General features: G+C 30.8%; 2 protein-coding genes across 2 annotated transcripts in view; both read left to right on the forward strand.

The window, feature by feature from the left end:
• Positions 1-752: 752 nt before the first annotated feature.
• Positions 753-8,927, forward strand: LOC145333743 (carboxylic ester hydrolase-like). The gene is made up of 15 exons (XM_080178963.1): positions 753-828; positions 1,454-1,606; positions 1,965-2,132; positions 2,598-2,655; positions 3,445-3,530; positions 4,023-4,057; positions 4,450-4,505; positions 5,320-5,438; positions 5,898-5,980; positions 6,294-6,398; positions 6,719-6,784; positions 7,256-7,384; positions 7,769-7,860; positions 8,308-8,375; positions 8,717-8,927. Exons 2-15 carry the CDS (start codon positions 1,459-1,461, stop codon positions 8,743-8,745), a joined length of 1,242 nt encoding a protein of 413 aa, XP_080035089.1. The 5' UTR covers positions 753-828; positions 1,454-1,458; the 3' UTR covers positions 8,746-8,927.
• A 5,028-nt stretch (positions 8,928-13,955) lies between these two features.
• The window catches only part of LOC145334116 (CD63 antigen-like), a 28,745-nt gene continuing 17,428 nt past the window's right edge, over positions 13,956-25,272 (forward strand). The window contains exon 1 of the mRNA XM_080179405.1: positions 13,956-14,268. Coding sequence (XP_080035531.1) covers positions 14,174-14,268 — 95 coding nt within the window. The 5' untranslated portion in view covers positions 13,956-14,173. The remainder of the gene's footprint in view (positions 14,269-25,272) is intronic.

The following is a 25,272-nucleotide window of genomic DNA, read 5'->3' on the forward strand; positions in this document are numbered from 1 at the left end:
ATTTAGGAGGGGGTATTTACCCCCCCCCCAAAATAGAAAATCTCTAACAAAAAAAAATTTTTAATAATAAATTTTTGATAAAATTTAAATTATCCCCCCAAAAATTTTACTCCGGGGGTAAATTTTTTGGGGGGGGTAAACAAATTTTACCCCTGCCAACAGATCCCCCCCCGCAAATTTTACCCCCGGGGTAAAAATTTTGGGGGGGGTAAAAAAAATTTGCGGCACGATTCGCGCGTCATTTTAACCCCCCCCCCAAAAAAAAAACGAAGTACCCCCCCCCCTTAAAAAAATTTTACCACCCCCAAAATAAAAAGCTTGGACGCCCCTGGTCAAGGATGTTGGTCCATGCGAACAGAGAGGTTAGGAAAATAGAGAGGTAAGACTCAGATAAAAAGTCACGTGGACATACATTAATAGTATCATAGGCGTCCAAGGGGGGGGGGTAATGGGCCATTTGGCACCCCCAAACGATTTTGGGGGGGGTATATACCCCCCCCTCCCCCAAACCATTTTGGGGGGGGTAATTAACCCCCCCCCAAAAAAAATAAATGTTCTTTAAAAAAATTTTTTACCCCCCCCCCCAAAAAAAAAGCTTGGACGCCCCTGAATAGTATTAATACGCTAGTACAATATTTACTACATTATTACATCAATAGCCTGCCCAAATCACAAATTAAATAAAGAACTTAACCCAAAAAACCTAAATTTACTTTTCTTAAAGAATATGTGTGACTATCTGAAAAAATCAGGGAGTTGTGATTGTAACTGTAAACTATCGTCTTGGAGCCTTGGGATTCCTCACATTTGGAAATGATATTGTATCAGGTTTGAACTTTATTTAAATCTGACTAAAGCAGAGCAGATATTTTTTAATGTTGATTTATAGTTAAAACGTGATCTTTGCAAAGCATTTGATAAAAACGGCATAAAATAAACAATGATTATAATCTAGCGGATTTTTTTTCGGTTAGGAAGCCATACTGTAAAATAATCACTTCAAATTTCTTCTCAATGCACAGAAAACTATCATTGTACATAGACATATCCTGTTTTTTAGCTCTTACTGTTTACACATTTCCTTTTCACCTTTTCTGACAATCCGTCTGTTCAATCATCTATCCGTCCGTCTGTAATGCGAAAAGCTTGATTTTCGGTTCAAGGTAGACAGCAGATTTTTTGTGTAGATTCTCGGTACCAATGAGCATCCAGTATATAATTTACTTTGTCCTGCAGACTGTCGGAAATTCAAAAAATGACTATTATATACTTTATGTGAAAAAGAATTAGCGATTTTTTATCTTTAAATCTTATTTTTTATGACAATGAACATCTGCTTTATAACTGACTTTGTCCGTTTGTCGATCCATAATTTGTTTTGCCACGCTTCTTATGAATGTTGTCATCATTGTTTCTCTTTCAAGTTTTGTCAATAAAGCAATTGAAATTTTAGGCAATATGGGTCTGAAGGACCAGCTCGAATCCCTGCGTTGGGTCAAGAGATTTATCCACAATTTTGGCGGAGACCCAGAACAAGTGACTGTTTTCGGCCAAAGCAGTGGAGCTCTCATGGTCAATGCTTTGCAACTTTCTCCTAAAGCTACAGGTATCAAGAAAATTTTTAATTATCATTTCCTTGGCGCCTATACAATTTCAAAACAAAACCTTTTGAGCCCCATATGTTTTATACAATTTTGATTAGTCATTAATTGTAAATTTCTAGATTTTTTCGATTGCCATAATCCTTTAAAAAATATGTAATGTAGAAAACAAGTTAATAAACATTAATTTGGTTCTAGACCCTATTTGGAAATAGTCTGAGAAAAAAAGTTTTAATTCGATAGGATATTTCTAATATGCCATTAAATATGAAAAGCTTCTCTTTTGATGATCAAAAGGTTTAAATAAGCAAGTATATAAATTCAAATAATTGCTCTATTCCAAAACATTAATTATATTTCTAGGTCTTTTCTCAAAGGCCATTACACAGAGTGGTAACATGTTGATGAGACGTGCAACAGCCGAAGCCTCAGATGAAAAGCGTACAGCTAGACAACTGGCCGCTAAAGCTGAATGTCCTACAGACTATAGCGAGGCTATGTTGACTTGTATGCAGAATATTCCTGCTGAAGGCATGGTTATGTAGATGTATACAAAGATTGGAAATAAACTTATTTTTTTCTTTGTGCATATCATTCATTTATCACTTTTTTCTCAATCTCTCTCATAAGTTTTTAATTTCTCTTTATTTCTCTCTTTCTCTCAACTTCCTTCTTCTCTCCCCCCTCTCTATCTCTCTCACTCATTCTCTCTCATTCTCTTTCTGTCTGTCTGTCTGTCTGTCACTCTCTCTCTCTCTCTCTATCTCTCTCTCTCTCTCTCTCTCTCTCTCTCTCTCTCTCTCTCTCTCTCTCTCTCTCTCTCTCTCTCTCTCTCTCTCTCTCTCTGTCTGTCTCTCTATGTCTGTCTCTCTCTCATTCTCTCTCCATATCTATCTATCTATCTGTTTCAATTAAATATCTTCAAAACTTTTAAAGTAAGAACTTTGAGAAAGTAATTTCTAGAATAAATATGTATACATAACCAATAATGCCCAGGGCTGATTAAGATGAGCGGATACGCTGCCCCTAACCTAATGGCTGAATTGTCTGACAGGTAAGCCGCCAATATTTTTAAAGATTTGTACGGCATGTACAATCACATTCTAATCGTGTATTAAGATATAACCAACAAGTGAAATAAATATAATATAATATTATGGGGGCAAATGGAAAGGTCGTCAATTTTACTATATGTTGCCCCCCAACGATAGCTGAAAACCACGTATAGGTTTCGTGTTTTTTTTCGAATTAATTTCATTATTGGTATAAGCTGCATTCTAATGCTTTTTTTTAATATCATCTTTTAACAGTACTTTTTTTGTAGTTCATAACCCCTCAATTAAGCCATTTTGGATATCTTAAATACAGAATAATGATATGTGATTTTTTTCTTCAGAATTTGATGTTTTTTTTGTATTTTATTAATTATTCTTTATAGTGTAGTTAGGGCAAACTTAAAGATTTATAAAGAAAGGAAAAGGCTTTTCTATAATGCAATAATCAAGATATAAAAAAGATGACAATAACATACATAAGTAGCAAAGCACAAAACTTATGGATGGGAATACGGACAACGTGATTTAAAAAGCAGATGTTAAATCAAGAATATATTTCTTGGGTGGAAATAAAAAAACCTTTCCTAGGAAATCCTAACAAATGAATTGCCGTACATATATCATAAATAGCGGCCGTGAAAATAACATTTCTTTTATAGCGTTCAGGACTGACGGACGGATGGACTAACTTATGGACAGTCACAGTGAATTATAGAGAATATTATCTTATAAAAGTTTTGATTTTAGTTCTTGATTATAAATGTTTGAAATAAAGATTATGAACCTAGGGAACGTGGACCCTGGTGGCCAGTGATTGATACCTACTCTACTGATCCTGTATTACCCATGGAGCCACTCAATGCTTTGAAAACAGGTGGGTTTATATTTATTACCCTAGCTGTTGAATCAGAAACAATAATACGTCCAACTTAAACAGGAATAACCTATTTTTTTTTAAAGAACATTAACTATTTATGAATAAAATGAAAAAGTGCAAAAATGAGTGTACTTTATGACCATTTTCTATGCTGTGTTCCTATTGGACCAATTAAGGGATTGACCAACTAAACTTTCTATATTTATTAGGTCATGCTTATGTTTTTGCTTTGTTTTAGTGCTAAATCTTGATAAATTATTATCAAGCTATATAAGTTGATAATGTGATCTTGTCAACTTAAATTGAATATACAATATGTGTAGATATTTAATAAAAAAATGACTACTGTTACCAAAAAGCATCTTAACCATAGCGCACTACCTCTTCTATTATAATTGCAGTTTAGTATGACCAATCTTTTGCAGTTTTTTATAACTTTGAGCTTCTCTACTTATAAAATGCCTTTGTTTATCTTTTATTTTGTCTTAGGAATGTTCAACAAGGTGCCCATGATCTCTGGAACTGTGAGTAATGATGGCGCTATCAATGTGCTTAGTATGCTGGGTGGTAATCCTAACAGGTGAGTAATGATGGAGCTATCAATGTGCTTAGTATGCTGGGTGGTAATCCTAAAAGGTGAGTAATGATGGGGCTATCAATGTGCTTAGTATGCTGGGCGGTAATCCTAACAGGTGAGTAATGATGGAGCTATCAATGTGCTTAGTATGCTGGGCGGTAATCCTAACAGGTGAGTAATGATGGCGCTATCAATGTGAGTAGTATGTTGGGCGGTAATCCTAACAGGTGAGTAATGATGGAGCTATCAATGTGCTTAGTATGTTGGGCGGTAATCCTAACAGGTGAGAAATGATGGAGCTATCAATGTGCTTAGTATGTTGGGCGGTAATCCTAACAGGTGAGAAATGATGGCGCTATCAATGTGCTTAGCATGCTGGGCGGTAATCCTAACAGGTGAGTAATGATGGCGCTATCAATGTGAGTAGTATGTTGGGCGGTAATCCTAACAGGTGAGTAATGATGGAGCTATCAATGTGCTTAGTATGTTGGGCGGTAATTCTAACAGGTGAGTAATGAAGGAGCTATCAATGTGCTTAGCATGCTGGGCGGTAATCCTAACAGGTGCGTAAAATGTTGGCGGTATTCATAACAGGTACTAAATGATTGGCGGTAACTCTAACAGGAGCAAAATTAAATAGCGGTGTCCTCAAATGAACAAAATAACACTAAAAGGTGAAAAATGATTGACTGTTACCAAAACGGTTGCGAAAATTTATGGTAGATGTCTTAACAGTTAAAATGATAGGCGGTAGCCGTCATGGGTGCCAAAATACTAACAGTTGTAAATAATGAGTTAAAACAAATGATTGGAGGAAGTGTAAAAATAAAATTGACACATTTTAGCTGTTTAAGACTTAAAGAGTATTACATTGCTTAAAAGTATTTTGTAATAAAATGTTAAGAAAAAGTTTGCTTTAAATAGAATTTATTTTGTTCTTTATTTATACACATAGAAAAGAAACAGGATGTATGTGTCTATTTGCGTGTGTCTTTTGTAGATGATCTTGCTAAACGCTTGACCGATATGGTTCTCATTAACAGTGGAGCTTTGTATAGGCCATGTTAAGTTGTTTTTTTTTCGAGAAGGGTACCTACACCCCCTGTAGAAAAAAAACCTACAAAAAAATCCCCCCCCAAAAAAAAAGATTAATAAAAAGTGGATTGGTGCCGCTAGATTTTATTAAAATTCAAATATTAAATTTTTCAGTGAATCTTTATGGCGAAGAATGGCTGCTAATATGTTGATGCTTGGTAACAGCGCTAATGTAACTGAAACTTCTTATGATGACGTCATCCTGGCTTCCACTGCCACTAAATACTACACAGGTATGAGAACAGGGGCATGCACCTCTATATCATAATTAATGGGGGTTAACAATCTCCCGAGGTGTTATCTCCCCTTTACCCCCTTACACCTCTATTGACAAGGGTGTACTCTACATCAAACTAAAACAAATACACAAAAAACAGAAACACGTAGAAAAGCTTTGCTTTTAATAAAACATACACACTACCAGAGAGAGAGAGGAACAATGTGCTGTTTATTACACTAGTCCCAAAAGACTTATAATAGCGTTTCCTTATTCGTTGGCCTAACAATTTTTGGGAGTGAATTTTGATTGGTCGATTCATTAAGCTTAGTGTTAAAACGTTTCAACCACTAATTTTAATCTACAGAAGAGGTAATTTTGTATATCATCATTGGGAATGTAAATCAATTTATCGGCCATTGTCTTATCGCTTTAGATCCCTGACACACTAAACACACTTAAATATTTGCAATAGGAGAGAATTACAATATTGAAAGCAATTACAAACCATGGATTGAACTGTTCACTGATGCCCTCTTCTTGAGCCCTGATCAAAAGGTAAACTACCTGAGTATTTTTCTTACACTTCTTAACATCTAAATAACAGTTTAAGACGTTTGTCCACTTTTATGTAATATATAACTGTGCCCTAGAGGCTCTGTATTTGAAGGTGGATGGAAGTAGCTGTAAAAAGTAGCCTAAACAATACTGTAAGTGTAATGAAATAACCAATAGCCTAAACCAAACCAATGGATTTTTATCTGATGACTAATTCATCCATAAATAACTATCCTTCCACCTTTTTATTTATCTATCTAACTATCTCTTTATCTATCCATCCATCTATCTATATAACTATCTATCTATCCAGGTAGTAGAGCTGATGCAGAGCCACAAAGTTCCAGTGTATAACTATTACTTCTCCTTCAAGCCTGATACAACTATAGCCTCTCTCTTTGGAGTTCCAGATAACAAGGTTACCCATTTTCTATTTTTTTAGAGCTAAGATTTTCTATTATTAGAGTCGGTCCATCCGTCCGTACGTCCGTAACGGTTATTTCTTTTCATTAATTTAAACATGTTAGAATTGTCCTATTAATTTCAAACTTTCCATGATAATTCCTATAACAGTTAGGTACAATTTAGAAATTGTAGCAACAAGGGGTAATTTTGTCTATCATCATTTTGGATGTCCATCAGTTCATCGCTCATTGTCTTATCCATGAACAAAAATTATCAAAATTATGAATATGAATGAAATAATAAATAAAAATAATTTATTTACGAATGTTTTAGGTGTCCCCTGTTAACGGCGAAGACATTCTGATGTTGTTTGATCAGTTTGAACAAATGCACCTAGAAACTGACAGGGATTAGAGTCAACGTTAAACTATTCAATTGTGCAGCACTATCCTGCAAAGTAAAAAGGTTTTTTGTTTGTCCTTTAAGATCTCGCAAACTAATGGAAGCTTCATACATGTCACATAATGGTTTCTGGCTATTTCTGTTATTAACCAAAAGTTCAGTATTTTTTTAGGGTATTTATGATAACCTTTGAATACAAAGCCTCTTTGTGATTAGGGCGTAACTATAGTTAAACGCCCTATAAGACAACTAATTATTTGATTTCACGACCTTTGTCTATAAATTCAACTGTGCATTCCCCCTAATCTTATTGTTTATGTCGCGCATCTAACAACGCAGCAGTGCAGTGGGTAAACTTTTAAAGTCTTTAGTTATGATGCGGTTTAGGCCAAGATTTGAAGCCATGAAACGCCAAACGTTGGGCGAACGAGCTAGAGTCGCAAAAGAAACTTAAATTGACTGTAATACACTGACAGAGAGACCAAGATTGGAGATATGATGATCCAATATTGGACAAATTTTGCCAAGTACGGCAACCCTACCCCCTTCGACAGCAACCCAGCACTCCCAAAATGGAAGCCTGTCACTGAAAACAAGGTAAGAGGCCGCAAAGAACGCGTTTTTTTTTTCGTTTGAAATTGTACAGATTTTTCTAAAGACAAAAAAACGTTGTAACAAAAAAATTAAGCAGCATATAGTGCTTAAAAAAAATGATGCCATACAATACAAATGACAAATAATAGGCCAGTATACATTCATATTGACCAATGGTAAAATGTATACTGGCCTATCATTGGTCAGTAATATTGTATGGCGTGATTTTTTACTAGGCACTATAAGCTGCTTCCAAAAAAATCAATCCCATTTGTAATATTTTTTTTTTGTATTTCGACTATATTTCAACATCGAGCAATTTTTTCACACATGGCCAAAAAAATGACCCCTCACCCACTAAACTTTTGCTTACCACTTGTTTTGCAGGAGTACCTGGAAATTGGAGACAAAATTGAGATGAAGTACAATATCCATCCAGAAAGGATGAATTTCTGGCAAAGAATGATGTGGGACAGAAAGTAAGTTTTTTCTATGGACAATGAATATCAATGGATAATAAATCAATTTTAATTTCAATCATAATTGCCAAAATTCCTCCTTTGGTAGATTAAAAATATCTGGAAAGGGGGGGGGGCAATAATATTCTATTGTTCTTTTCCAACCTTTCCTATATGTACAAGGATCAGAGATCTTTATGGATGAAACAAATAAATGAATATACATCCCAATAAGGAGAAACAAAATTACCCCTTTAAAGTTTAAACTTTAGATTAAAATTATTTGTTGATAAGTTTGAACACTACTACTTTTGAACCAAAATTCAATAAAGCACCCAAAGTTTTTTAGACAACGAGTAAAATAACTTGATATAGATCTTTGAGTACCAGTGTAATTAATATAATGTCCAATGTCCCCACCCTCAATAAAAGGCATATACTAACTAACTAACCCACCTTTTTTTTCAGGGAAGACCATATTGACAGAATGATGTTGTATGGAAAACTTAGCAAATTATTTCTTATGGGAAATACAAGTAGGTATATTTATTTACAAGCACGTACACAGATATCTGTCAAGGAGTTGTACCTTTAGGATGGCGCGAAGAAAGGGAAAGGCAATCTTTTTTTTATGATTATTGGAATCTTATAAAAATGAAGGCTGTTATAGGTCTATATGTCCCCGCTGTGCCCATTACCCTGCATGTAAAACTACCAAATATAACTTAACAAACCTCAACTAAAGTAATAAACAAACCAACAAAAATAACCATTTAATAATTAGTATCGAAATATATGGGGAGGGGTTCTACTTAACTAGGCACTTTGAGGGAAACCGCTATTTAAATAAAGCTCATCATTTCTTATTCATTTTTAGAAAATACCGATGAAATGATGTACCAGTAAACAAAAAACAAAATCAAGAATTTAAAACACATTCCTGTGTTTTACTAGTAAAATTGTTAACCATTATCTAATAAACTAATAATTAACTAAAGTATAGAGAATCTCAAGAAATTTAACATGTTATTATGTTACATTAATATTATATTAAAATCAAATTAATTTATAATAAATTCATAACAGTGTTTAAAATATGTTTATATACTTGTTATTCTATCTATATACAATTGTAATGGTTTAAGTAGACTGTATGGCTATGATAAAAAGTGTTTGTGGCTGATATGATATCGACGTACAATTTTAAAATCAATTGGATCTACTGCAGTTCACGGTAAAATATTGCTGGTAACGAATATTGTCAAAAATCTATGAATTTTAAAGGCTGCTAGCTGCCAAACGGCTGAACGTACAGATCATGCCCGCGCACTGTTTTAAGCAGCATAAGAAGGCCTACAATAATCTGGAATAGCCATAAATCAATAATGCATAATTATCTCGCAGTGCAGAGAAATGCGCGAAAAGGGCCAATTTTACACGTTTTTCTTCAATGAAGCTTTCCTTGTGCATCATTGGATCTTGGCTATTCCAGATTATTTGTAGGCCTTCTTATACCGCTTAAAATGGTATGCGGGTATGATTTGTACGTTCAGCCGTTTGGCAGCTAGCAGCCTTTAAAATTCATAGATTTTTAGCAATATTCGTTACCAGCAATATTTTACAGTGAACTACAGTAGATCCAATTAATTAATTATTTTCATTACGCTCAAGCACTGCGGGGGCTTTAAAAATGCGGGGCTACCCTATACCTAACCTAACCTAGGGTAAATAAGAAAACTCCCTCATTGTTTCAATTTTATTCATAATAAGGGCGAGGGGTTTCTATGCTCGCTTGGTATTTTGAGGCAAACCGTCGCAGTGTTTCGCCACAAATACACATAGTTACCCTTTTGCAACTAAAAGAAGGGATTTGAAAGTATTATATTGGTTGTTGTCTCACTTACAAAAATTTCAAAAGCTAAATTTTCACCAGAAATAAGCCTTTTATCATAAATAGCAAAATAGAGACAAATTTTTCTTTTAAAAATTTGATGTCTTCTATATAGGAAATTACTGACAGAATGACGGACCAAGTAAGAAGTAGAGAAGATGCACATCGTTTAGAAAATATTTAACTAATAATATCAGCCTTATATCTAGAATAGCAGTCGAGTAATTCCAATTTTTCCAATATTAATAAACTGTCAGATCATACCGATAGACTGACTGACGGACCAACTAAATGTTAATTCTGGATGCTCATTGTAAAGGAAATATTAACACAATCAGCTGTCTATCTTGAATAGCAGTCAAGAAATTTCACGTTTCTTCAACACTGTTTCTAACAGACATATGGACAAATATTTCGAATTATAGATTTGATTCGCTACTAAAGGGCTTTGTTCACCTGTAGATAGATAGATGAGATTCTTGACTTTTGAGGACCCATTATTTACGCATCATCATATTTTTCACGCACGGGTTAATAGTTGATGAAAGTTAGGAATGAGATGAAGTTTATTGGCTGCGCAACTAGTCTCTAGGTCTTAGTTCAAGTAGGAGTTTGTCATCAAACGGACACACAAGAGTTTGTTTTTATCTTGACTCGAAAGTTTAAAGCGGTTTTATTGTTTTGTTTTTTATTTTGGAAAAATTAATGTATTACCATTTTTTACCAGAGGTAAATTGAATTTTATATTACTTTCCTTAAAATAAAAACGCTTTCTGTATTTTCTTTTTTCCTGAGTAATAGTAAAGCAACCCTATAAGAGGATTTTGTCCGTTTATGCTTCATTTTTTTAATTATAGTTCAAATTAAAATTAAAAATATGATATTCTATGAACATAGGTTATATATTGAATAGCTAAGGATTAATAATGTTAAACTAATTTCCAATCAGGAAACAATCATAAGTTTTTGCTGCGCTGATTATGGACATAAATGTCCTTGTTTCATTATATTTAAATGGTTTATTGTTCGCAAATATGAAAGTCATATTTCGCAAGAAATAGAGTTACAACGTTACCGCAAAAAAGATAAATGTAAGTAAAAAAAAGTTACCCCTTTATAAATTGGTACGCTTTCTAAATTTTAACTTGCTGATGCAGGAATAATCATATCTATTGGACAGTTCTTACATGGCTAAACTAACGGACGGACGGACGTTGAGACTGATTTAGAAAAAGCCGTGCTTATAACATCTTTAAGTGATGCCTAAATTAAACTTGACTTCTAGCGGACATCAAGAAGATATCTTTTGTACTTTGCTATTTCTAAAATTATCCTAATTCATAGAAAACCTAAAGAGGTTATTTTAAAAGTGGCACAGCTGTTACTTGCAGGAAGGATAATTATTCTGTAATAAAATTGTAACTCTCTATATCTATCTCTTCTTTTTACTTTCTCTATATCTTTATTTTTTACATTCTTTTTGTTCTCTATATCTATATTAATTATTCTTTTCTCTATGTTTCATTTTTTTTACCTACTTCCCATTTTACTATTTTATATTATTTTACCAAGTTCTCTTACTCTTTTTTTCCTTATGTAATACTGAATTAATCAATGTTTAGTGGTAATAAGAAAAGCGAATGAAAGATAGAAGAATAATAGGAAATCACGAAACCTTTATAAAATATCTATATGCTTCCATGATAGCCGGACTTACAGACAAAGTAATAACTGAGAATAGCATCCCTACTAAAAACTTGATTAAGACATTTTATACCAAGAAATATAATATATCTTAATATTATACTTTAGATTTCCATTTTAAATATATAATAAGAAATATATTGATAGCTATGTAGATAGTATACCAAGAGATATAGAGAGATAATAATCGTGCAAATAATCAATACAAAAAATCGAGTAAATCATATAAAAATAGTCATTAAAAAGGATTAAAATTCATTTAATTTTAAAACTGTTTCATGAATCATTATGCAAAGAAATAAGTTACCATGAGGAAATCAACAATCAGAGACGGACGTTAATAAGGACGACAGGGCCAACTCTGAATGTAGAAAAGATTCGCTTTCTAAAATATAGATAGGGTTAAAGATAGAGTAATATATAAAGTGTTTGAGAAAATAGCGATAAAGATTTACATCTTCAATGAGTTGGGCCGGGGAGGGGAGGGGGGGACACATAACCTCACACACACATTTACATTCATACACACACACTCACATGCACATATTACTTGAAGTTATAACAATATACATTCTTCGATGCTTCTCTAAAGCTTCTAAAATTATAAAAGCAAAATTTAGCTGATATAGATATAAATGTTTAACTCATATTTCCCAAAACTATTATTGTAAAAACTAAGAATTGTTTAATACTATACTGCAAAAATACAAAGAAATTTTTTTAACATTTATTGCATTGATTTAAAAAATTAACAAGAAAAATTTAATAATTTTAAATTATTCAGATTTATAAAAGTTATATTTATTTTTTTTATATTATGTAAAGCAAATAATGTTTAACAAATTTTGAAATTCATTAATAAACAATGAAATTACCAATGAAATTTTTGTTAATGCACAAATCCTTAATTTTAGCAGGCAAAGTAAATAAATCACTGTAAATGACACTTTGATATATTCGCTAAATAGCTTTTTTTATTTTGATATTGTATGTTTTAGACTAATTACTATCTAAAAATTCGTTAATAATCAAGTAAATAATAATCAATTTTCTTTCTTTGATAAAAAGCCGCGCTATTAAAAATTTGCGGATTTGAATGCACACCCCCAAGTAAAGCTTTGTAAAGCGCTTTAGTTAGACTTAGTTGGTATAAAGCCGGTAACCTCTGCGTTCCTTCACGAAGACCCCTAAACTTTTAAACTTTCTCTAGATATGTATATATCAAATATTAACAAAGATATTAGCATATTATAAGCATAAAATTTGTGGAATGAATAGTTATCATATTATCATACTAAATAAGTTATGTGAAACAAAGATTTATAAGTGATAAAAAATTTAATCTTAAAAGAAATCCATATTTTATTTTAGTTAAATTTCAATTTTTAAAAGCGAAGCTTTTCTATAATTAGGGTCGGTCCGTCCGTACGTACGTCCGTCCGTCCGTCCGTCCGAGATAGTTAATTCGTTAATTCAGGCATTTTAGAATTGTCCTATCGATTTCAAACTTTGCATGGTGATTCCTGTAGTTGTTAGGTAAGATTAAGAAAGCGTAGCAACTCTATAATCATTACTAGAATGTCCGTACGTTCATTTAAACATGTTGATTTTTCTACTTTTTTAACAACAAATTTTTATGTGATCTAATTATCCGTTTGATCTGAATTTTGGTATATTGATTCCTGGGACTACAAAGAACAATATTTTAAGCAAAGCAACTCTATAATCAAGTCCTACAGATGTAAGTATGCCCATAAACATTATCCTGTATCAAGCAGTTTTACAACAAATTTACTTATAATTTTGTTTCGACTCTTATACTTTTATATTCTGATTATTCAGTTCAGACACTCTACAAGTGTTAATGTCCGTTTGTCCTACTGTTTCAGTGCTTCGCTTTTATGGATGTTGTCATCCTTGTTTTATAGGTATTAGAAGCTTTGACCTAGCATCTAGGGGCTTCCGAATAGAATTGGGAGACATAAAATTAGCCTTAAACCATCATATGACCTTTGAGAAGCTTGCATAAAATAAGCACTCAATCGGTTAAACTTTTTAATTTTTTTTTAATGTATCTTTTGAATTATAGCTTGTTGTTGCTGCGTTACTTATTATTAACAATTATTATTGTTAGAAATTAAATTGTATAACTATGTTATATTTGTTATGTTCAAAAGTGCGGTTTCAAGAATTGCTTAAGGTGGTAGAAATTTTACTTTTTTGCAATTATCTATTAAATTACAGAATTAAAAGATTTAAGATTATTTTTTAATGCATGTAATTTTTTATATTTATCCTTTTTGTTGTTGAAGATCACTACGACAATTGAGCATTCAGTATTCAACTTACCCTGTCAGTGTCCAATCAATCATATGTGCAATGAATTTAAATGATAATTGATATTTCTTAGTTGTTACTAAATATTTCTAGTAATGATTCCTACGAATATTGTTACCGTTTGTAAAGTTTTTAGAGGTACTTTAAACAATTGTTTATGTAATTCACTACTTTTAGTTAATTTTATTCCTGTTTTATATTTCAGAAAATAAACTTATGATGATAAAATAATTTCTTCGAAAGTTTCTACCAAAAAGTAAATAAAAAGATATAATAATCAATATTAGAAAAAAATTTTTAAGTGACAAAACATATGAAATATTATAGTGAAATACAACTGCATCCAAATAGTAAAAACGCTTAAACCTTTTTTTGACCAGAGACAAAAGTTATCAAAACACTATGGGTGGAAAATGTTGTTACGAGTTCTTAAAATATTTAATTTTCACTGTCAATTTTCTTGTTTTTCTTGTTGGCTTAAGCATAACAGCGTTGAGGTAAGATTTGACTTTTTTTTATAGTCGGATTGTTAGTTTATCACCTAAAATACAAACATTATTGCTATTCTTCCGCCTTCTGATATGATAAAAAATCTGAATACTATCTTTGCAGGCCTTTATATAACCTTTTACATAACAGCATCTCTGTCTGTAGCTTTAGATCTTGCTAACCGATGGACCAATATATTTCTTCTTTACAGTGAAGGTTCTTACAGGTCCAGTAAAGGATTATGAATATTTGTGGGAATGACACCTATCTTCTTGAAAAATCACTTCTGGAAAAAATACTCATTCAAAAAGCTGTGTTACTGTTTTTATTTAAAACTAAAATGGAAAGAGAATTATCTCCCACTCTAGTGCCCCTAGAGGCCTTTAGAGCGTTACCGCAAGTTAAGTAAACATCATATAGGATGTAAAGCATCTGTATTTAAAAGGGAATAATGACAACAACAAAAATTTACACAATAAACGCAAAATTAAGTTATATAAAAAAAAGTTTTAAAGGGGTAAAAAAATATCTTTCTTTTTTACTTTATAATATGATAAGTTTTAATATAGTGTTTATTTTACATTGAATTATTCCTGACATTGAATATATTATAATTACTGGCAGACAGACCAACAAAGATTTATAGAGCAGCCTCCCAGCAAAAATGAAATATTACATTTAGAAATTTTGTCAAGAAAACAGTTTTAGATTTTTTGATTTATTATCATGTTTCCCCAAAATACAGATAGTGTTTTCTTAAAACAAGGATAATTATATACATAAGTAGCGCAGCTATACCAACCCCAGCACATCTTAAAGAAATAGAACACATTTGTAATCAAGTTATGAATCTTACAGTTAAAGGCAATTTGTAATGTATTTTAAAAAAACCGTCAATTAAAAAAAATTGTTTCTTACAGCATTAACTTAGAGACAAACTTATAAACGGGCATACCTAAGTCATAAAATAGCTTTATATTTTAGCCACTTTTTAAGTTTCGGTAATATTGCAAGAACATAAATTTCCAAAACAACTATCAAAAACAGGCCGACATAATTTTACTTACCACACCGCAGCTTTTCATATTAATAGGGTATTTCCGTCCGTCTGTCAATACGTGAGGGTTTGTAAATTTTGTAAAAAAAAAATGCCTATATAATTAGCTTTTGCTAATTAGCTCATTTAACTTAAATCCATTAATATTTTTAAAAGTTCAAAACTAACCAATAAACAAGAAATTTTGTAAATCTTTCATTCACGGACGTACAATATTTTGCAGCATTTTCGTATCTTTCCTTGTCTGTATAATATAAACTTAAAGCATTTTTAATTCGCTTTCAGAAGGAAACGCCCTTATATTTTCTGGTATGCAATTACTTTCGCACATTTATTACATCAGAACCGCATATTCATATTATAATTTTAACACCCGATTATACTGATACCAGAGATTTTATAAACATGTTCTCTCATTTGTTTGCATAATAACTTTATAGTTTTTGTTTGATTGGTTGGTATAAAGCTTTTACAAAATTTTTCCATTGATAAGTTTAATTTAAACAAGGGTAAATTGTATTTATCATAATTGGGGGGTTTACGTCAATCTATCGTCCAATTTATTATCCCTTAACCCTTACAGATCGGGCCCCAATTCCCACCTTAATAGATCGGGGGGGGGGGGGGGGGGGCTCACAGAGCCCCCCCCCTCTATCTCGGCTCCTGGTAAAGATAAAGACGTAAAATTTTTTTCTGGTGGTTCATGTGTATTTTTAGAGGAAATTACTTTTTCTAGTCATAACAGTCAGACCGCTCCTTAGCCGCTTTTTAGCGGCCAGCCGCTAAATTTTAAAACAGCTGTAGAGCGGCCAATTTTGCAGCTAGGATGATCAAATTTTAGGACGAACTTTTATTTTTCATAACAAAAAAATTACTTTTTCTGATTATCGCCGAAAAACGGCAAATAACGGAAACCGCCATTTTCGGCGGTTACGGCGGTAAAACGGCGATTGGCGGCGCAAATTAATATTTTTATCTGTTTATTATTGCTCAAGGATTTACCAAAAAAAATTATAGGTCTCTAGCTGTAATAGAAGCTACGATATTCATGATATATGTCTGTAGTAAAAGCCGGACAAAAATCGGTCATAAAGTCGGTCAGGGAGCGGTCAAACGGTCATAACACCACTTTTCTTAGATGGTCATTGATATCTAAGTATTCACCAAAAAAATTTTAGGTTTCTACCTTATACACAAAAGTCATAATGTAGAAATTAAGATTTATTTAGAATTTTTTCTAATTTTTTTTGCTACCCAACCGACTTTGACCGGACACCACGACCGACACAGACCAGATATCCTAATAAAATCAACTCTTGCCGACGTATAATTACTACACTTAAAAAGTCATGAAGTTACAGCTCTCCATCTTACCTACAAAAAAAAATGAGATTGAAAAAACTAGAGGGGGGGGCTCTTTAAGCCTCCCCCCCCCCCCGATCTGTAAGGGTTAAGATTCATTTGCTATTGTGTTTTTATAAATATAGTGCGAGAATTTGCTAATATGCAGAAGTGAAAGTACACCAAGTTTTCTTCTTGATAATAATACACTTACCACTCCATGAGAAAGCTAGATATAACCAATGTCGTTATTTTTTGAAACTTTATTTCTCAATTTTTGTAGTTTTTTTTCTAAATGGGTTCGCCCAAAGCCCAAGGTTTTTCATGTTGGACAATATTTTGTAAATATAATATTTAACACACTCACTAGTCTCGGTGTGTTTTTGCTATTCCTTATAGTAAACATAGAAAATATAAAAAAAAACATTTTAGAAAATTTCTTTTCTTCACTCTCGAAAAATTGTATCTATAATAATAAAAAGATATTTAAATCAAATCCACCTCCAATACTTATGTTTTAAGATTTAAGGTGGATTCAAGCGATTTAAAATTTCTGAAAATTAAATTATTTGATGTGTTTGATTGAACAAATCTAACCAATTAATAAGGTGTAAAATGAAAGATTTGAAAATAATATTATTTGTTAAAGGTTTATTTATGTATTCGCCAAAGAACTCTAAAATCTCAATTACAGTGTAATAGTCTTAAACTTAAATTGTTAATAATAAAATTTATAAATAACTTTAAATCTAAACTTCTTTTATTTTATCAACTTAATGCTCTTTTTCATTTGAAATTAAAGTTATTAAAAATTTGGCAAAATCGATTAAATCTTTCATCTAAATTTTAAACACGTTTGGTTTTTTTGCAAGAAGTAATCTTTAATTTACTTTATCTCAAAGCTAAAACCATTAATAATACAAAATATTTCTGATCATGAAAGCTTTACTTTTTTTCTGTTTGACTATCCTCTGTTTTTTTTGCGTATTCAAGAACATATAATAATTTTTAGTGATTCAAAAACTGAAGCTTTTCTGTAAAGTGTAGTCCATTATGTTTAGCTAACAAAAGATCATAAATGTTTGATATACTACAGGGAAGGAGTGTACATTAGAATGTAAATTTTAATTGCACTCAAAGTTTTAAAAGTTTTTATTTTATCTTGATTCAATTTTTTAAGCTAGCAGTGTTATTGTTAAAAATTTTCAACTAATAATTTTAACCTAAAGCAGGGGTAATTTTGTTTATCATCATTAAGGGTAAACATCAACATATCACTTATCCATTGTCCTATACCTAAATATCCCATATAATTTAATTACGAAGGGATGCTTTTCTTTGAAGAACCTAGTTTGCTCATTAAAAGAAATGTTTGTATTCATTGAAAGAAATACAAGATGTGATTATTTTCTTTCTGACTGATCTTTCAAATCTTTCCAATTAACATGTTTTAAAAGCTGCGTTTTTAAACATTAATTATGTTGAAATTTCTAAGTTTTTAAAGGTATGATATAAGAGTTTAACTCACAAAGAAAATATGAATTTTGCATATTTATTCAGACATTACAAAATGTTCCGAGCATGTTTGCTCTCTTCAGATGTCAATGTAAAATGATACTTATAATAAGATAGATATGAAAATACAGTTTAAAATAGAAGGAGCAAGAGTTAAAATATCTGTAACCCCCTTATAATATAATCATAGAAAGATAAAATAAATTAAAAACTGATTCCATCTAGAATTATTGTGACAACTTGAGATGAATATCAAAAGATTCTTAAGTAGCAAAGCTATTCTATAATTATGGTTTGTCCGTACGTTCGTCCATCTGAAATAATGATCGTACGTAATAGTACTTATTGTATAGCAATTAACTGCTCATTACATATTCATTTGTATTGTTTTGTATTGCTTCGCTACTTATGGATATAATTGTCTTTTGTCAGTAGTATCTCTGAATATTTAATTTATATCAATTCAAATTAGGTTGTCAATTAAATTTTATCTAAGAAAAAAAAATGTTCTATCAGAATAGCGTTTAGCGTGTAGTATAAGAATGTAGTTATCTTGTCATTAGAACAGTGTTATCTAGATACTAGCGGATTCGCCCATAGAGGCTTCTAAGGAACTCTACTTGCAATATTTGTAGAGTAGCTTCGCTACAAAATCTTGAAATGCTGAAAATTGAGTGAAAACGTAGTAGAACCTATTAATTTAAAATAAGAAACACCTGAAAAAATATTGAATTCTTTTCTTTCAAAAGCATCTCTATTTTTTTAAGGAACAAAAATTAAATTTAATTGAAATGTTAAAAGCGAAGCTTTTGTGTGTTTATGCTGGTCTGTAAGTAACTTAGACATTGGTAGATCAACTATTAGGTAATAGTGATCATTTCTATAAAAACTGTTGTTAATTAGTTATATCTCTATTACTGGTAAAATAAACTTCATTATCATTTTTTATCTTGGAGGGAAGAGGCAATTGACTGTAAATTATGCTGTTATACAGATTTATAAACACGTACTCTTATTTGTTGGCCTTAAAACTTTGGGTACCTTTATAAAATCTTGATTGAGTAATACAAAATTAGCAAATTATTTGAATCCTCCATCAATTATTTTTATTACTAAATTTTGTTTTTCATTGTCCATTGTCTTATCCCTTAAGATCTGTGCCTTCCTCATATCAAATATGAGAAATTTATGGAATAGAGTTAATTTATAAAATCGTTTACTGGGATAAAGAAATATATATATTGTATAAATCTAAATCCGACAAAAAAATTAGGGTATAATTCTGTTATTTGGTTGATATTCGGTTTTCATATCTATAATACAAAGTAGAATGATGTCTGTCCGTCCGTCCGTCCCTTAAGATCTCGGTAACCACTGAACCGATTGGATTCTACTCTTCAGGCTATATACATATTGGTCCTGTGGTGGTTTTAAGCTTTTTTCTTTGGGGGTGGGACACTCCCAACCCCCCCAAAAGTAAAGTCCCCCCCCCAAAAAAAAAAAAAAATTTTCCTGGTGCTGCCCATAATTTATGGGCAGCAGCACCAGAAATTATTTTTCTTAATTTTTTTTAAATTACCTCATGGGGCCTTAGAGGCTAATAGAGGTAATATTAATATAATAAAGTAAAACGATCTCTGTGTTTTTGTGTACCGAAGTATCTTGCTAACCACTGAACGACAGAAAAAAATATTTTTAGTAAACAGCGGATCTAAACATAGAACCATTACACAGTTATGGAATCTCAACGACAAAGATTTTTTTATCCAATCTTGACAAGTGAGGTATTTTTGGAAAGAGGAATATATATAGAAAACGCCTATGAAAATTAGAAAATCCGCAGAAATCATATTTGCAAGTTATTTGCAAAAATCTGCAATGCTAATTTGCAAAATTAATTTCATGCCTTAAATGACTTATTTAGAAAAAATCTTTTTTTGAAATGTGTTAATTTATAAGTTTAGAACATACTTAGGGCAAAAAAAAAATTCTTTAGTGTTACTTTTTTCACCTTATATATGAAAAAAGCAGTTTTTCACATTTTATGATAAAAAAAAAGTATAGGAACAAAAAATATGATTTTTCTTGATGTAAACACAATAATTGGCATAAAATCTATCATCCTAAATGTAAAAATCAGATATAGAATCCTTTTTAGAGCTAATATAGTGCAAAAAGTAACCAAGATACTTTTGCAAAGTATGAAAATCTGAAGAAAATAGTTCTTTTTGATTTTGATATACATATCAGATAAATGTATATAAAATTAGTGATTAAAAACTATAAAACATGTTATAAGTTTTTTCAACACTGTCATTGATTAAATTGCACTTTTAGGTTTAAGAATTACCGAAGTAGTGCATAAAAACTCTTTTTATGATGTAATTAAACAAAATAAATGCCAAATAACCAACTACAAAATGGTCTACTGCATTATAAAAAACGCCTAATTGTTGATTTGAATTTATTTTGTTTAATAACTTAATAAAAAGAGTTTTTATGTGCTACTTTGGTAATAAGTAAACCTAAATGTGCATTTTAATCAATGATAGGATTGAAAAAGTTATAACTTGTTTTATAGTTTTTGATCACTAATTTTATATACATTTATCTGATATGTATATCAAAATCAAAAAGAACTATTTTCTTCAGATTTTCATACTTTGCAAAAATGTCTTGGTTACTTTTTGCACTATTTTTGCTCTAAAAAGGATTCTATATCTGATTTTTACATTTTGGATGATAGATTTTATGCCAATTATTGTGTTTACATCAAGAAAAAACATATTTTTTGTTCCTATACCTTTTTTTATCATAAAATGTGAGAAACTGCTTTTTTCATATATAAGGTGAAAAAAGTAACACTAAAGAATTTTTTTTTGCCCTAAGTATGTTCTAAACTTATAAATTAACACATTTCATAAAAAGATTTTTTCTAAATAAGTCATTTAAGGCATGAAATTAATTTTGCAAATTAGCATTGCAGATTTTTGCAAATAACTTGCAAATATGATTTCTGCGGATTTTCTAATTTTCATAGGCGTTTTCTATATATATTCCTCTTTCCAAAAATACCTCACTTGTCAAGATTGGATAAAAAAATCTTTGTCGTTGAGATTCCATAACTGTGATTAGTTACATCAATAGTGATATTAACCATGAAATCAAGTCTAGTCAATTAACAAATTAAAATTTTGAGTTCATTTTTAAATACATTTACTCCTTTATTTTTATACAAAGATATAAGCATTAAATACAGCAGTGTTTATATAGATATACCAATTTTTATTTAGCAGAGTAGATACTCTATACTGTCTTTCTGTCTGTCTGTATATACATTAGTCCATTGTTAGCTACATTACAATACTACTAAATTACCACTTGATAGATATCATTTAATATTTTTAATTACATAGTACGTGGCTCTATGCTACTCCAAACATTTAGGATTTAGCAAAATTGAAGAAACACTAAACCAACCGCTTTTTTAATCTAAAAGCGTGTTCAAAACGCTTTTATGACCAAAAACGGAAAAGAAATTTATACAAATTAGTAATGGTTTTTAACAAGGAGGTATTTAGGTAAAGTTAGGTAATCAGGATACTTAGACAAAGTAGTAAGATGTTTGTCTGTTTGCTATAAACATATTGTCCTGCAGATAATCAAAACTTTGATGCACAACATTTACCTTTCATTTGTTCCTGCTTATGTGCTAAGGCATTTCCATCTTTGTTAAATATAAACTTCTGTTTGTGACATAAGAAAACTTTATGTAGGTCATGATTTTCATATATAAGTCATGGGATGGTTTTAGGCTATATGTCGGTAACCTCCCTCCCCTAAGAATGTAAAGCTCCTATGCTAGGGGTGCAGCCGCTCATAAACTGTTGAAGAAATAGATTGCTGTATACATATATATCTTGAAATTATGACTATAAACCTAAACTTACCTTTTAACGCTATTCTGATAACTAGCAGAATCAAAATAGCAAATACTCAGTAACTACAAATTAAAATATTGAACCTTCTAGTTCTAGACTTATTTGTGCTAGTTTTAAAAGGATTTAAAGGGTAAGGTTAGTAGACATTAAATTTTTAGACTGTTTTTAAAATAATCTATAAAATATGAATCAAAGTTGTTTGATTAAGATATCTTAAATTGCTTAGTTTAAAGCTATGCAGTTATCAGGGAGGCTATGTATTAGTCCAGGACTGGTTTTAGGCTATTTTTGTGTCAATTAAAGTCTTACATTGAAACAAACATCAAACCACCATAAGGCTATAAAAATAACTCTAGCTAGATAATCTCTAATATCTTTAAAAATCATTAATGATTTCCTTATATGTAGATTTAAACAAAATTTTGAACCCTTTCTTAGTAATTTAATACGTAGTTTTAGGGATAAAGGGATAGGTCATTGAACGATGAATTAATTTTTCTCTTATTTCATTATTTGAGGGGGGATGGAAAAAAATAAGCTATTAGTTTTACATTAGTTTCATAATCAAAAGTAAATCATTTTCATCCGAGTGCTAATATTATATTATGAAAATGTAAGCCATAAACCTTATTTAAGTCTTTTTTTGCTTTGAAATATTCATTTCTCTTAAAGATGCTGCGCTTTAAAAATCCACCGTCAGTTTTAACTTCCCCCTAGAGATTTTATTCACAGTTACATGTCACTTTTAAAGTTAATAAACATATCAAAACAGACAGACAGACAGAATAGACAGACATCTAGAAAGATAGAAAAACTGACTTTCCTCTAACTCTTTTTAAATGTAGACAATTTACAACAGTTGGAAATAATTCTATTAGTTATTTTAATTAATTTAAACTAAATACTCTAAAAAAATAAAAATTGTATTAAAAGAGAGAGAGAGAGAGACATAGAAATAGAAAGATGAAATGAAAAGCTTTTTAAATAAAAATTTTATTTAAAATTTGGAAGCTATTTATTTTAATTAATTTCTGAATTAAATTATATAAAATATGTAATAAAGCTAACAAGAAGGATTAAACTCAACAAGATCATAACAAAACTATGTAAATTTAAATCTAATAGCTGGTTTTTCTTATCTTACATTTTGGACGAATGGGATTGTGTGTTATAAATATTAGTGATAATCATTAAACTAATCGATAAGAACTCAAACTTTTGAGGCCATCTAAAATGAGAATGAGAATGCATAAATTTACAATATAATACTAACCAAAAATACACAAGATTACAATTTAATATATAGAGTTGCTTCACATCTAATAAAACAAAAGAAACATTTGGAAACAATTTAAGTATTTATTTTAATTAATTTCCATGCTTTATTTGATAATGTATTAGGGGGAAACAGGAGATAAGAAAAAAATATTATACTTTGTCTTAATATTTAAAACTTATTGAAAGAAGTTAAGACAACATCCATAAAAGACGAATAGCTCGTTTAGAATGAACGTACAATGATTTTATACTTGCTACAATGTCTCAATTGTGTCTAATTGTTACAATAATCACCATGCAAAGAATTAAATCGATAGAAAAATTATAACACGACTTAACACAATGAGACTCTAAATTGAAAAAAAAATTGAATTTACTGACCAACATTTCTAGGGTAACTCAGGGTTTTTAAGGTATAAGACAATGTACAAAAAAAAATATTTACACCTTCCCTTATGACAAACACAGTCACTTCTTCTGTGGATTTAAGTTATTTGTTATCAAGTTAGGACGCTACTATTAAACAATCAAGATTTAATTTTACGAATAATAATTTAACGACATGCTTATAAAACTTTGGGGACTAGAATAGTTTGCTAGTTTACGTTCCAATATCCACTGCAATCCTTACAATTTATTATCTAAGAACAAAAGCGTATTAGCGTATAAACGTATCGTATTTCATATCTTTCATATATAATTTTTATTATAGCATTGTCTTTAAAAGCAAAGCTTAATCAAAAATGTTTTGTTCGTGAATTTAAATTATATGATATTACGTTTTTTAGTCAGTTAGTCTGTCAAATAAAATTAGCACCAAAAATGACTATAACTTATTTGTTTCCCGATGGATTAAAGATATTATGATTGTTAATTGGGCAAAATTTAATCTATTAGAATCGTTTAATTTAGTGGTAACTATTTGTTATTTATTGATGCTCTACTCATGGACTTAATTTTTTTTTGTATTCGATAGATGTTATAGCTCTTTTATTGAATGACTTTTGTCTTAGAGTCTCTACTCAGAATACGTTGTTCCTGTTTTAGAGTGAAATCATTCCTTTTTATAGTGTTATGCTTATGACAAGACAGAAGTAGGAACAATATAAAAGTATTGTCGAGTATTGAACCTATACAACCCGTGTCCTAACCCAGCTAAATAAGGAAGGGGTGTTCTGTGCTCAATAAGGCACTTTGAAGGAAAACGCCTATTGTTTTGGACTTAGACTCAATGAAATAAGTTAAAATATACTTTCAGCCACCCTATTTTTATATTATTTAGTAGACCCTTCTAAAAAGCTTTTAAGCGTATTAAAGCATAGATTTTTATCACCCTTAAACTCTTTTCATGTCGAACAGGGATTAGGAATAAATGAATGGAATGGGAATAATATATTTTCTTTAATATTTGAAGTAAATGCAGAATTATTCGCATTAAAGTAGAAAATATAAATAGCAGAGATTAAAATAAATCTCAAAAACTTTTATAGAGCGTTTTACTATTCCAAGGCAACTTAAGCTCCAAATATAGAGTTGATAAACTTCCACATTGATTGTGCCTTGATCATAAATACATAATATTCTTTTGTAGGTGGATTTATTTATTCTTCGAGGTGAACATAAATGTTCTAATACCCTATCCCTGTAACCCATATTGTCAGCTCATTTAAAAACAATAGCTGTCGTGGAGTAGGATATTTTTTCTTATATAAAGTAACAGGATGTCTGTCTGTGTGCTGAAAGATCTTTCTGACAGCTGATCAGTTATGGTTCTCCTTTGGAGCAAAACAGCTCATATGCCAAGGAAAAGTTTATAAAGATTTTTGGGGGAGGTTACCGTTACCTTCCCAACAGAAATCGTCTAGAAAATTTCCTTCTGA

This window comes from Acartia tonsa, chromosome 12 (assembly GCF_053477335.1).
Source record: "Acartia tonsa isolate MP-2025a chromosome 12, ASM5347733v1, whole genome shotgun sequence".
Lineage (NCBI taxonomy): Eukaryota > Metazoa > Arthropoda > Copepoda > Calanoida > Acartiidae > Acartia > Acartia tonsa.

Excerpts from the sequence above, each read along its gene's own strand:
- LOC145333743 (XM_080178963.1), top strand. The coding sequence starts at position 1,459 with ATGGGTCTGAAGGACCAGCTCGAATCCCTGCGTTGGGTCAAGAGATTT. Across the intron at positions 1,607-1,964 it reads ACTTTCTCCTAAAGCTACAG|GTCTTTTCTCAAAGGCCATT; the intron begins GTATCAAGAAAA and ends TTATATTTCTAG. Across the intron at positions 7,385-7,768 it reads AGCCTGTCACTGAAAACAAG|GAGTACCTGGAAATTGGAGA; the intron begins GTAAGAGGCCGC and ends CTTGTTTTGCAG.